This window comes from Centrocercus urophasianus, unplaced genomic scaffold (assembly GCF_019232065.1).
Source record: "Centrocercus urophasianus isolate 14NV4802_14NV808 unplaced genomic scaffold, USGS_Curo_1.0 seq_9, whole genome shotgun sequence".
Lineage (NCBI taxonomy): Eukaryota > Metazoa > Chordata > Aves > Galliformes > Phasianidae > Centrocercus > Centrocercus urophasianus.
The window spans coordinates 401,102-416,165 of NW_024885532.1; the positions used below are offsets into that span (position 1 = coordinate 401,102).

The window sequence follows — 15,064 nt, forward strand, 5'->3', positions numbered from 1 at the left end:
GCTTCAGCAGCACGTTTAACTCAGCCAGTGCGTGGTGCTTCATCAATCACGTAAAGAACAGAACTGTTACGGAGTCTGTCTGCACAAAGCCAGGGCAAAGAGAGGGGATTAGAGGGGGAATCTCTGCTTAATTAGTCTGAGGGCCAATCTCAAACATTGTTTTTCACATGGATTGAAAAGAGTGACCTGGTGATCTTTGGATCAGTCAATTATTACGCATACCAGGTGGTGTGACAGAGATGGCTCTGGATAAGGCCTCCTACTCAGAAGAGATGTGATAGCAGTAGCAGTTCAGGCCCATACTGACATGTAGGTGCTCAGGAGCAAGCACTAGCAGATAGATTAATTATTCAGCATACACTGGTTTTGCAGTTTCTGATGGACACCATGCACCCAGCCCTCCTCTGTGAGGGACAGCACCTAAAGAAACATACTAAGTCCCAGCTGTGGCCCACATCAAATCTTTGCTAAAGATGGTGAATCCAGCAGCTGCTGCAATGCTAATCCAGCCTTTTGGTGCTGGAGTCAAGTGCTTCCTTACAGGGAAACTTGCATGTGGACAAGAAGGAATTTTTATTGTTACCACTTAGTCCATAGTGATCACCTGCTTCCAGAATCTTTGCTGGATCAGAGATCTTTATGGGTTATTTTGATATTGCCACCTGAAAATAGTGAGCTGTCAGAACCCCTTGTTTGTCCCCCTGTAAGCCTTCCCTCTCCTTTCCTTTTTATTCACATTCATAGGTGAGCAGCAGAAACCTTATTTGTGGCAATTACTCAGATAAGGAAACTAGAATTGGACCTGGATTATTTTCTGTCTAATTTTTTGGTTTGTTTTTGGTGGTGTTGGTTTGTAAAGCTTTAGACCAAGATGCAAAATGCAGAACAAATGGGATTTTAATCCTCATTTTAATGAGGATACAACATTACAAATTTTTCTAAAGTGCTGTCTTCATTTCATGGAAAACTTTGCCATTTATAAACAAGCAAGCAACATGTATAATTTTAGCGAGGCATAGGCTCTCTGTGCATTACTGAGAGCAGATTAAGTGGCTTCTGCCATCAGCTATTGCTTCCAGAACAGTTTGCCAAATAATGGCTTCAAAGTACAAAGTCAAGAAAGAAAAAATGAAACGGTGAGATGGGGGAGGAATCTCTTTCCACTTCACTGAATGAAGTTGCTTTTCATCTAATAAAAACGAAACATGGAAACAGGATGCCCATCTAATGGCAAATGCCTAGGGTGACGAACTGTGTAACATTGATTATCAGTGTAAGAAGCCTTCCTTATCACTATTCTTTTTCCATACTGACAAATCTGAAGTTTTTTGCCAATTCTTCTAGACAAACCGAAGAGTTCTGAAACTGGAACTTCAATCTTTAGATGGGGAGAAAACAATATTTGTTACTCTTCAGACCATTTGTAAATGGGAGAAGTGACACAGAAAACAAGCAATTTACTTTAGATCTAAAGCAGTGTTGAGGGCCTCCTCCTCACTCATCTCATAAAACCCAGCTCATGGTGGATGGTGTCCTGCTGGAGGAAGGATACCTACCTGATGAGTGTACGGTCACTTTAAAGACAGAGATTAAGGATAATTGGAGTAAATTAGCATGCATAGTGGAGCAAGTAAACAAGGTGTAGGGCACCTACTCTTAATGGTCTTTTAAGTGTTTGAGTGGGCAAGTTCCCAGAAATCACCACAATTATCACCTTGGTCAAGAAAGGGCCCTTGAGCTCATTTGAGGGAAGGTGTCAACTCCTAAGAAGACTTCTGGAAAGCCTTGAAATCTTCACAGCTGTATCTTTCTCTGATAAGTTAAGCAGAACTGGCAGAGACTTCAGTTATTTCCTTCCATCTTAAAACACAAAACTAAAAATATAAAATCAGTACTGCATTGGACTCACTGTGAGTGTTGTCTTCACCAGAACAAATTCACTGCAGAGCCAGAAAAATGTAAGCTTTAGCTAAAAGAGAAACACATGGGTTTTTGCAGTATCCTACCCACCTCACAGCAACATTGGTGCATTTCTTGGTTGTTCATGGAGAATTTGAGAAGTGTTTTGCATTGAAAGTCATCATCCATTCACTTGCTAGCACTTGGATACTTGCATTCCATTTTGCTTTGTGGAATCCTATCTTCTTTGGATTGATCAATTACTAGTGTTCCTGTAATTAAAATCTCATGCTTCAATATTGTAAAAGTTAATTTACCATTGCTTTACTTTAAGAAAGCAAGATTTCCTACATAAAATTATCCTAATGCCATTTGAAAGCTTTTCTAGAGCCATCAGGCAGCTTATGATGTTCACGCATTCAGACCAGTACCCTACTGCTGGTGTTGGTGAAGTCCTGCTCTGAATCCCTTCCTGAGGACTTCAGTGCCAGCAAATCTAATTTCTGCTTCTTGAGCAAGATAACATTAAGATGCATGGTTGGGAATCCTCACTGCTGAACAATCTCATCCTACTCTTTCCCACTCTATTTCTCAGCTCCCACCCACTGTATACAAATATATATTGCTCTCCCCAGCAGCTTCTCTGCAAATTCTTCATCCCAGCCAGTATGAGGCTGCCTGCACCTTGCCTTCAATCTCTTCTCATTCTTCCCTCTTCCTTCAAGGAAGATCAGCATTATGCTACCAGCAGCAGGAACAGTGAGGGCACAGCGAAGACTTTCTACATGACTTGTTCAAAGCCCTGAAAGAGAGTGGGAAAAAATTGTTTTGCTCAGCAGTTTCCATTCCAGGATGAACACTGTCATGCACTGTGCAAGGTGTCTTGTTCCCAGAAGTTACTAAATATGAACTACAAAGGGCCAAAAGCATAGCCTGTAGCAGCTGAAGAATTTGGATGCCAGCTCAATCCTGTTTTATACTTTAACCACTTTTTTTCCAGAGGTTTGTAACATGGCTATGTTAAGACATAAGTCCTGAGACAGCATTCTTTAGGGCAATTTCCATATGGCTGAAACCAGAAAGGTGCCAAATCTTAACAGATCGTTCTCAAGAATTTCACACATGCAGAACGATGCATTTTCCTTTGCTTTATCATGAGATGAACTATTTTACTTTATATTTAAAGACACAAAACAAAAACCAACAAACCACCCACAGTAAAGATAACTTTGAGAAAACAGGAGCCCTGTTAGTTTGGGGAACAACAACAAAGTGAACATTTTCTCATACTTCAAAGCATCAGTTGGCCTGTATTCTGTTCTATTATCTATTTCATCTGCAAGAACAGAGGGTGAGCAGTAAAAAGAAGCATAGGGAGTAAGCCCAAAAGCAGTAACCTGGAATCATAGAATGATTTAGGTTGGAAGGGATCTGAAGGATCATCAAGTTCCAACCTCCCTGCCACAGGCAGGGTTGCTATCAAGTAGTAGACCAGGTTGCCCAGGGCCCCATCCAACCTGGCAATAAATATCTCCAGGGACAGGGAATCCACAACATCTCTGGACAGCCTGTTCCAGCACCTCACTACTCTCTCAGTAAAACATTTCCCTGACATCTAATCTAAATCTACTATCTTCCTTTAGTTTAAAAAGCATTCTTCCTTGTCACTATCTGCCCATGTTAAAAGTTGATTTCCCTCATGTATATAAATTCCCTTCAAATATTGGAAGGTTTCCCTGCAGCCTTCTCTTTTCTAGGCTGAACAAGCCCTGTTCCTTCAGCCTGTTGTCATAGGAGAAATGCTTCAGCCCTTGGGTTACCTCTGTGGCCCTCTTCTGGACCCTCTCCAACAGCTCCACATCTTTCTGTGTTAGGGACCCCATACTTGGACACAATGCTCCAGCTGGGAGCTCACAAGGGCAGAATAGAGGGAGACAGTCACCTCTCTTCCCCTGCTGTCCACCCTTCTGATGGAACTGAGGATACCATTGGCCTGCTGGGTTTAAGCACACACTGCTGGCTCGTGTTATGCTTTTCATCAATCTAGCGTATATTCTTAGCTGCAGGACGAAAGAGTTTTGTTTTTCTAAACTGTGTTGTACAGCTGGAAAGATAAAATTACATGTCTCAACTACTTGTGGGTAACATTGGGCTTTTGGTTATTAAACTGTGTATGGACTGTAAAAGAAGTAAAAATCCGAATATTTAGAATCTTTCCCATCAGTGTCTCAAGAGGCAGCTTTATATTTCTTTCATCTAGAAGAAATTTTGCATAGAAGTCTCCTTTTATGATCCAGTTCTCTACTACTACTCTTGAAGTTAATACATGTCTTAGTGTAGGAATACCAAGTCTTGGTCTGTGATAAAGGTTGTACTCTCATTCTACATAACGTTCTTAATCTACTTTCATAATTTTTCCTGGGCAATCTTTCAGTTTTGAGTTTTTACCTCTAGCAAGATGCATCTCCACTCTTGTCAACAGCCCACTTCACCTCTCCATCCTTCAGTGAGGTTCTTCTGTGGCTGCCCGACCTTGCTTCCACTCCTTAGAAGAGTAGGCAGGCATGTTATCCAGCTGCCTTCAAATGTGGGCATCATACTGTGAAAACTTGGAAATAAATTCTCACTGATACCCAAACTGTTTCACATTCAAGTCAAACCAAAACATGCTTGAAAGTCTACAGAGAAATTGTTTCTACCAGAGTAGGACGAAGATTTGCTGTTAGTGATTGCAGCACTACCTGGTGCCTGGTTTGCAGGAATATCTTTTCCCTGCCACCCACTTGCAATCCAGCTTCTGAATGCAACCTCCTGTCTGAAATCAGCGTGGGCTCTGCCTGTTCTGGGCTTCAGAGCTCAAAGAACACCTGCTCGTGCTTCCATGCTGTGTTGGTGTCACTAGGCAAATGGGCACTAAGTCTAGTTAGGTTTGCACAGATACAACTCTGAATCATGTAGCCCATGAGGTAGCCCACATAATATATGGCTTTTATGGTCACATCTCAAGCAGAAGTGCCACATAAAAATGTTAAAAGATCATGTGATCTTTAAGGTCCTTCCAACTCAGGCCATTATATGATTCTATTACGAACATTATGGAGGAGCTGGAGCCAAAAAACAAAACAAACAAACAAAAAAAAAAACAAATAGAAAATGAGATCATAATATAGAATCATCGAATGGTTTAAGTTGGAAGGGATCTTAAAGCTCATTAAGTTCTAATGTGGGCAGCTTGCCACCCACTGGATCAGGATGCCCAGGAACCCAAAAAAACCTCTCTCTGAATGCCTCCAGGGATATGGCAGCCACAGCTTCTCTGGGGCAGCCTGTGCCAGTGCCCTACTACTCTACCACTGTCCAAGTAAAAAAGTTTCCTCCTAATATCTAATCTAAATTTCTTCTCTTTTAGTTTAAAATATTATCATTTGTCCTATCACTATACTTTCTGATAAGAGTCTCACTCCAGCTTTCCTGTAGGCCCCTTTAGGTACTAAAAGGCTACAATGAGGTCTGCCCCCTTAGCATTTTCTTCTCCAGGCTGAACAACCCCCACTCTCTCAGGCTTTCCTCATAAGGAAGGTGCTTTAGCCCCCTCATCATTCTCATGGCTTCCTCCAGGTCTGCTTCAACAGCTCCACATCGTTCTTGTGGTGAGAACATCAGGTCTGGACACAGTATTCCAGATGGGGCCTCATAATGGTGGAATATGGGACAACCACAGCCCTCACCCTACTGGTCACAATTTTTCTTAATACAGCCGAAGGTATAGTTGGCTTTCTGCCCTGCAATTGCACATTGCTAGCTCATACTGAGTTTCTCATCCACCAGACCGTCTAAGTCACACAGAATGGCCCAGGTTGGAAGGGACCCCAAGGATCATGAATCTCCAACCCCCTAGAATCATAGAATCACCAAGGTTGGAAAAGACCTAAAAGATCACCCAGTCCAACCGTTCACCTATTCCCAATAGCTCCTACTAAACCATGTCCCTCAACACAACATCCAGCCTTTCCTTGAACACCCCCAGGTGTTCTTTACCCCTGTAAAGAACTTCCCCCTGACATCCAACCTAAATCTCCCCTCCCTCAACTTAAAACCATTTCCCCTTGTCCTGCTGTTATCAACCCTTTCAAAGACTTGATTCCCCTCCTGTTTGTAGGTTCCCTTTAGGTACTGAAAGGCTGCAATGAGGTCACCCTGCAGCCTTCTCTTCTCCAGGCTGAACAAGCCCAGCTCCCTCAGCCTGTCTTTATAGAGGAGGTGCTCCAGCCCCCTGATCATCTTTGTGGCCCTCCCCTGGACCCTCTCCAACAGCTGTCTTTCTTGTACTGGGGGCTCCAGGCCTGGACACAGTACTCCAGATGGGGCCTCACAAGAGCACAGAGGGACGATCACCTCCCTGTCCCTGCTGGCCACTCCTCTTCTGATGGAGTGCAGGATTCCATTTGCTTTCCGAGCTGCAAGAGCACACTGCTGGCTCATGTTAAGTTTTTCATCCATCAGGACCGCCAAGTTCTTCTCCTCAGGGCTGCCCTCAATCCGCTCTCCACCCAGCTGTATTTATTGCCCAGACCTACACACAAGACTTAGCCTCATTGAACTTTGTGCACTTCACATGGGCCCAACTCTCAGGACTGTCATGGCCCCTTCAGCACATCAACCACATCACATACCTTAGTATCATTTGTACATTTGCTAAGGCTGCATTCAATCCCACCACCCTTGTTGTCAACAAAGATGTTAAATACCAGTCCCTTTGCCAGTCCTTGAGGGACATCACTTGTCATTGGCTTCCACCTGGACATCAAGCCATGAACTGAAACTCTGAGTGTGATCACCCATCCAATTCTTTATGTAGCAATAAGTTAGCAGAGAATTACTGTGCATATAGCACTATGTTAAACTAATACCTCCAGTGTGAGAAGATAGACAGTATTACATCTACAACCTGTAAGACAGATATTAATCAGGGACAGATAATGAGACATTCATTTCCACTTAAAATACTTTAAGAAGCTTTCTCAGAGCCAACTAGCTTCCTGCAGTAACTAAAAAAATAATAATTACTATAATTAAAGGGCTCAAGGAATGCATTTGTTAAGAGTGAGACACCCAGATTTCTAGTTACTGAGTATTTGTTTAGTGCATATTTTGCAGACTGTCTTTTGGAGCTTTTTAGAAGAGCCCAATGAATTCCCGTTGCCCCTGTCTACTCATCTTCCTGGGCACAAAGACCTTTATGTTAATGGGACTGCAAGAGTCCACCCACACAAGCTCCACTAGAACCATTCCACAGAATGCACCAGCAAATCAAAAGCGTAAGATTAACACTATTCTATACTATCCATAGAATTAAGACCTTTTAAGATGTCCCAGCCTCAGAAGTCAGGTTCCTTACGGCATGCGCAACATGGAACCAAGAGACCACCAAGCACCAGCCATTACTGAAAACAGCATATTTCAGTGATACTGGCATGACTAAACTGCTGATCACTGCCAATTAGCTAGAATAATCCTGTTAGCAATAGCTCAACTGTTCAATTATAAATCTCTTCAACACTAATTGTATTTGAAGTTCTTTCCATCACTAACTCCTTTTGTACCATGATGAAAGCCTGCGAAAACGCTCATCAATTAAACAGCTGATATAACAAACAATCCCCTTTTAACCCTTTACATCCTCACTGCTATAAAAAGAGCACTGGATATGAATCATCATCTATTGACCAAGGTCCTGCATCATTTTATCTTTTTATGGTAAACATTCTTTTGCCATGGCAAGATGCACAGCTTAAACAATACCAAGTCTTACTGACAGTTGTCACATAAACCCATCTGAGAAAGTAGGAAAACAAAACCTTTGTTGTGGTTCTTTGTCAAACATATAACTTAAATTGACGTGCGCACCCATCTGTTAAAATGAAACTATGCTCACTTCTTTCTTATTGCTATTTAATTTGTACAAGAGCAGCACGTTGGCAAGAAATGCTCAGCTGAATCCCAGCAGAATAGACAGCATGTTCAAAATTATTGCGTTGCTTCGGTAAGCTTCGGGTGAACTTTGGGTTACCAAATCTAAATGGACAACACAGGGGAGTTTTCATTAAATAAATTTATTTGTTAAAATAATTTAACTCCAAATACAACTGCTGAGTTTGCATTGAGTTCTATGTACAATTCTTGTTTTATTTGAAACATCAAGGTTTTAACAACTGACATTGTTACAAAACAAACTGTTGCCTCATTTTTTAAGTTGCCAGTTGTATTAGAGCTCAACAGTTATCTGTGAAATACATTAATTCACCTCTGGGAAACTCCAAATCAACAGCGTTAAGCCTGGTTCCAGCACCCACTTCAGTCTTTCTTCAAACCCTGATCAAGAATCAACAGATGCACAACAATGCAGATAAAAGCCTCCTGCAGTCGTCAAACATTGGCTTTTGTTGCGGAGTTTCACAATTAAAGCCTAACCAGTGCTTTGACGGCACACTGGCAAAAATGAAAATAAAAATCAAAGTAAAAAACAAACATGCACAAACCCCCCCAACCAAATGGCTGACATCTTTAGGCAACATTCTATACAGGAAAGCAAATATACCAGTAGTTTTCCCACAGAAAAGTAATGGCAACTGTAGCACTGGGGTTAGGGAGAGGCTAGAACCAGAACAGAAAAAGTCACCAAGTCCTTTTGATGCTCTGAAGGGGCTAAGGGAGAACAAAAACAACAGTAAAAAAGCAACTATGTGTAATACTCTTGATTTGATTCCGTTTGTTTGGACCAGTTCTTGTGTGCACTTTTAAGGGAAAGAGGAAACAGTTGCTATCACTATCATAGCTTAAAAGAATAAAAGTTGCAACATTAAAAAAAAAAAAAAAAAAAAAGCACAATAAAAAGAAAAAAAGGAGAAATGCTGTTTTTGTAGAAAAGGACAAAGCTCTACAAGAACAGCCAAAGGAAAAAGCGGGTCTTTGGAACAAATCATAATATTTTAAGGCATGTTATAAGAAATTTTCAAAGATTGTAATTGGTAATCCTTTCAGGGTACAAATTAAACAACAAGCATGAGTCCCACACAAGGGAGGCCACAGAAGTGCTGTGTGGCTCACTCACCCACCTTCCTGCTACCCCTGGATCTTGGAAAAAATCTCTGTCAAGTGCAACTGTCATTGATTCAAGCTCCACTATCTTCACATTAGTGGAAATACAAATAGTGCATAACTACTTCCTCAGAATTATAAGAAAAAAACAACAGTTATGCTCCCCCTTCTCTCCTCCCCCCCTGCCCTGCAGTATTGCATGACAGCATACACAAATCTGAGTTTCAGAAATTGTGAAAGTGTAATGTAAAAATAAGACCAGGGTGTATTTTCATTAGTATCTTCTGTTAGGAATTCCACTTGCCATTTTTCTTATATTAGAAGCTCATCTGTTTATCTGTTTTATATTATCAACTCCATGTTAGGCCATTCACATTGTACTTCGTGCCATTTTCTTGGCCAATGAATGAGATAAGATTTTAACACCTCTGTAAATAACATTGCATAACACGCACTTCTAAGTTTTATGGGGCTTTTAATCCTTTTTTGAGTGCTTATGCAGTGGATCTCGCACTGAAAAGCTATTTTACAGATAGGCTGTGCTGCTTAATAACTGGATATCTGAAAAATTACACTCTCACCAATTCAGTATCTGAAACCTTGCTTTAAGCATGGTGGCTGAAACGGGCAGATGGAGGGGGGGGGGGGGGGCGGGGAAGAGAACATTCATACCATCTAGTTTAGGCATAGAAGTGACTCAGAGGACCGAAGATAAAAGCCTAAGCTTTGCTATATCGTCAATGGAAAGAGGTAGGTGCCTCTAGGAGGGCAATTCAGAGCACCCAAAGTGGGCATTCAGATGCCAGAAATAAACGGTGTGAATATCTCAAGGAGAACTAAGCACAGTAACAAAAGTTCCAAAAGGTAGATGGGAAGAAGGGCTGTATTAACGTTCGAGTAAGGCATGATGTTTCGTGACATCTGATGCCCTTCGATCCATTGGTTGTAGGAAGGTTTTGAAAAATTAAGGGCAGAGATGGTCCGTTCTCTTCGATTAATATGATTTCCTTAGCTTACCATCCACTGAACTACAATTTAAACGTTAAGAATGCATATGAAAATCTGCTAAGTGTGCTGTACAAAGTTTCCTTTGTAGAAGATGAGAGCATTTTTAGGCAGTTCTGCAGATGAAGGCAAAACTCTCGAACCTAACTCCAATTACAGCATTTCTAAGGGTCATATACACACACACATACACACTCAACATACACACACAGCCCAGCACCCCTGTTTTCACTCATTTAAACACAAGGAACTACACTGTTACTGCACAAGATTGAAAAACTAATGAACGCATGGTGTTATTTAGACCACAGGCTCAGTGACTCTGTATTTTTATGGCCAATTTTACCTATAAGAGATCCAGCTCAAGACGGTCTCTCCAGCATGTAAAATCTAAACATTGTGATTGAAAACTTCTCTCTACTTTGATTGTAAGACTTCAGAATAGGTATTTTTGTGCCATTAGTCATGCAAATGATAAATACTTCACTGCTATGAAACTAGCAAGCCAGAGCTCGAGCATCCTTTCAAAATAAAATATTTGCTCCCACCATTTAACACTCAAATAATTGGGGCAATCTTTGAATGGTGTGTCTCAGGCAATTAAAGAGCCATTTCCACACTCACTTAAGGAATCATAACTGTAACTATTTCAGCTCTGAACCAAATGATTTTACATGGTTATCCAATTTAAGTTTTTGTCATTAAAGCTATGAAATAGCAAACTTGATTTTCGAAGGTTAGTTAGGGATCCCACCAGAGAACGTAGCCCTTAAAGGCAAGAAAAAACTGTTGTCTTTAACAAACTTAAAGATGCAGGATGTTCATACTGTCCCATGAGGTTTCTGCAGAAGGGAACATATGGATGCAACATGGCTTAATTTTCCTTACAAGATGGTACTAGTTAATCTATTAAAGTGTTCCTTGTTAATAAGGCTCAGCAATTTTTTCATCACAGTTGCTTCCTCCTGGTTCAGTAAAGTGATAAATAAAGATGCTTCCTGCTTTGTAAACAGAGGGTTTGTTTGGCTTTTTGCAGACCAAAACCTGAAGTGATCCTCCATTTTTGAGCAGCAAAACGAAAGATTGAAAACATTCCAATGCCATACTGTTTCTTCACCTGTCACCTGTTTGCAGATCTTGCCTCTCGCTTCACTCACTGATGCAATGTACTCTATTTCAAGATGTGGGATAAAGTGTAGAAATAATAGCATCAATTTTGAAAAAAATCCAAACAATATAGGTCTCTGGTAACCTCTTCCTCTAACACTGTCAGAAGTTCAGGTGAAATCAACACAGTTGAACAAACTTGGCCACAAGTGATAGCGCACGTCCCAAAGCACAGCAATTAAATGCTCACAGACTTAGCTCTCCTTTTGCACTTATGCTAGTTGCAAATGGTCTTCAAGGACATCCTCTTCACCGCTCTAGTTCCCCACCTCCAAGGCTTTCCAACTTCTTTGCAGAAAGTTGCTGTCATTGCTGCTGGACATGATAACACGTACGCTCAAATGGAACGACCCTGTAGATCGACTGGCTATGCCGTAACATTGCAGGTACTCAAAGGGAAAAACGGGTGAGATGTGGTCATTGAACCCAATTATATTCAGAGTCAGTGATTGACTTTCAATGCTCAGCTCTGAGTTAATGTTGCTACTTCACTACAGATGTATTTCAAGTGACCCACAAACCAGGAAGTGAAGTAGACAGTTTTACCACCTTACAAAATTTCTTCAAATTTAAGTCCAGGTTAGGTCATTTTTAATGCTATTGTATATTACATGCAGAACAGCATGGATCATCTTTGTCTGGCTGTGCTGCATAGTTCATTTGTCTAACAATTTCTGCGAAGAGCTCATCCACCATCGTTTTACTTTTAGCAGAGGTCTCCATAAAAGGGCAGCCCCACTCTTCAGCTAAGGCTCTGCCTTCATTCGATGACACTTCTCTCTCACTTTCCAGGTCCACTTTATTACCAACCAGAATTACAGGCACCTTCTCATACCTGCAGTTAAAAAACAAAAACAAAAAATCCACAGTGATAGTTATACATCAGAGAAGAGCATATTCAAATGTGTAAGCATCTATTTGCAAACAGTACCCGACATGAAAGACATTTGGACAATGAAATTTTTACACTGAAGAAAACGTCTCACATATTAGAATAATAAATCATTCTAGTGATTTATTGCACATCTTTTCTCCCAGAGTTTTCTTGAAGTTTAGGTGAAGTTTACCTTCCACCACGAAACCTGCCTGGAGCGCTTCCACACTGCAAAAACAGGTACTATAATCATATTTTCCATGTTGTTCATCTCAGAGCGCAAGAAAAAGAGTGAAGTTCAAGTCTCTCTCCAACATTACATCTTCCTTCTCTGTGAACAGGCAGCATACTGCATTTCTTGCTTGCAATAAGGGAGATGCATCATTCTCCCTTTCAAAGGTACATCTACCATTGGCTAATACATACAGAACTCTCAGATGAGCAATAAACGGGAGAAAACTAAACTGCCAGTAAAATTCATGTGAAATTTCAGGCAGCCCACTTCAAGTACTTTCTACACACACAAGTAGTGATACATAAAAACATGCATTAGCCAATACAGAAGATACAACTTTTTTCTTTCAGTATTCATACTGTTACACCAGTTATACATGCTGAAAAGAAAAAGAAATACCAGGCAATACTACCACAGTTCTTAGGAGTTTATTACTTTGCACATCCCTGTGAAAGGATCCTTGCCTTTTCCTTCTGATTAACATGCCTGTTTTTTTACTATTTTTTCTCCTCCATCCTCACGTGCATAAAACCCTTCTTCACGGAGCTAAGCAAATGTTTAGTCAGGTTTTAAATTTACATATTTGACATAACAGAGAAGACAACACTGGGCCGATTTCCAAAACACTCTCAACACTGGTTTTCTCAAAAAAGCAACAAGGACTGAGAGAAAAACTGATTACAGTTCTTAACATTTAAACTAAATTAAGATCCAAGAGAAACAAGATGGCTCTCTCTTAATACAAACCCAACTTTCTACTTTGTGTTAGGTCAGTAGCACTCAAATCAGTCAAAGGATTTGAGCAAGACCAAGCTGCAGACAGACAACAATCATTGCTACTACCTGCAGCAGTTCATGATGTTACACATGACACCTATACATCAACTATTTACCTCTTTCTTCCTGCTTTCCAGGTAGGGCAGCAGAGTGGAGCTGGTGCAGGTACCCCTGCAGCTTGTGCTAACCCACCAGAGATGAAGGAATTAAGCTGTCAAGTCTCTGCACGGAAACAGAACCTCTGTGCTCCTGTTGACACAAGGCTTGTAGGCTCCAAGTCAAAGGGTATGAGGACAGTAAATTCTCACACCAGTCAGTATCCAAAATTGATCCAAGCACGTCATAGGATGCAAGTAAAATTTTAAGCTTTCTTATGACTCTCTGCCAACTCTGAGCGCACCACTCAAATCTAGAGTCTAAGGCCACGGTCGTTAACTGTAGAGGAATCCCCTCACTTTCTCACCATTTATCCTACCCTCGTTTACCACCTGAACAGATGCAGTCCATTTCTTACTCTCTAGATACACACTTCAGCACAATGATACCTTTGGAACTATTAGGAGAGCTAAGTTGCCATTAAGTAACAAAACACACAAAAGCATCTTGAAAATCTGTCCTCCCGCGTTTGAACACGTGATAGCATAGTCTTTAATTACATGGATGGTGTTCAACAATTGAGTACTTCTTAATCTTTATTATCCAGGTGCATGAATCTTATTTTATTCGCTGTACAGTATTAAATCCTTCAGTGGAAGCAGGATCAGCTTCACTGTATGTTGTGATATAGCATAAACTTTCTTCTACTACTTCTAGATATTCTCCATTGTCTCAATTTTACAAGTGAGAATAAGGAAGAAATTCAAAGCAGTCACTTAAGAAGCATTCTGCAAAGTGGATGAGCCACAGTTAAAACAACACCACTTCTTCTCATTCTGCACAATTGCTCCGATTTACTGACAGACAAGAGGAAAAAAAGCCCACACACTTGTTGCAGATTTACAGACAGCTCCACTAAAATATTAGGGTAAATTATTAGGATTTAAGAACCCTAGAAAAGGAGGGCAACTAACTAAGGACTTGAGGCACTATTTGCTATGAGTGCTCAGCATCTGAGAAGTGAAGGGATGGAGATAGAAATTTTGTAGTGGAGAACACATGAGCTGACAAGATAGATATAAAAAAAAAATTGAATTTACTTACACAGCATCATCTAGGAGCTACTACACAGGACAGAATCACTTTTCTGTATTGGTTTTTCCTGCCTTTACAGCTTGTGTTTGCCTTGTTCACTGCCTACCTTCACCACTTCAAAAGAGATTGAAATCCTACAGTCAATAGTCTTATGTATCTTATAATCCATGTTCATCCAGTGACAATTTTATAACATTAAGCTGTGTAAAAGAACAAAGTTTCTGCAAAATCCTCACGTTGCCTTGTCAAATTCTTCCTCAAAGGGCAAAAATAAGGTTGGCTTTTTTTACAAAATACATCCTTTATTACCTCATTTTTGAGTAGTCAAATCTACAAAGCAAATATATAAAGTATGCGTAAATTCAGCGTGCCTTTTAAAATGTATATGAATTCAAAACATACATTTATATATAAATATATATATATTTATATATATATATATACATACATACACACACACACTACATGATTTTTCATTCAGAATACAAAGATCAGCCATTACTTATCATCAAGATGAATGCAGACTGGAACATCTCAATATTCCAATCCATGGATACTGAGCAGACGACTTGCTGCAGTATGGCTTTATTAGCTCCATTTCAGTACCAGTCCTGCCATAGTAGATGTCTGCGTGTTATATTCTCCATATAGCAAGATGATGACAGACAGACAGGCAGTGTTGGATAGTGCCATCTCAGACACAGCAGACCTTAGCAGAAGTTATGTGGTTCCACATCAGCCCCTGCTGACCTCCATTCAGAGGCTCTATGGCCCCAACTTTTGGTAACACCACACAAACCATAAAGCTTCCAGAGCTT

At 40.6% G+C, this 15,064-nt stretch overlaps 1 protein-coding gene across 1 annotated transcript in view; it reads right to left on the bottom strand.

The window, feature by feature from the left end:
• Positions 1-9,655: 9,655 nt before the first annotated feature.
• The window catches only part of RAP2A (RAP2A, member of RAS oncogene family), a 31,701-nt gene continuing 26,292 nt past the window's right edge, over positions 9,656-15,064 (bottom strand). The window contains exon 2 of the mRNA XM_042838828.1: positions 9,656-12,004. Coding sequence (XP_042694762.1) covers positions 11,767-12,004 — 238 coding nt within the window. The 3' untranslated portion in view covers positions 9,656-11,766. The remainder of the gene's footprint in view (positions 12,005-15,064) is intronic.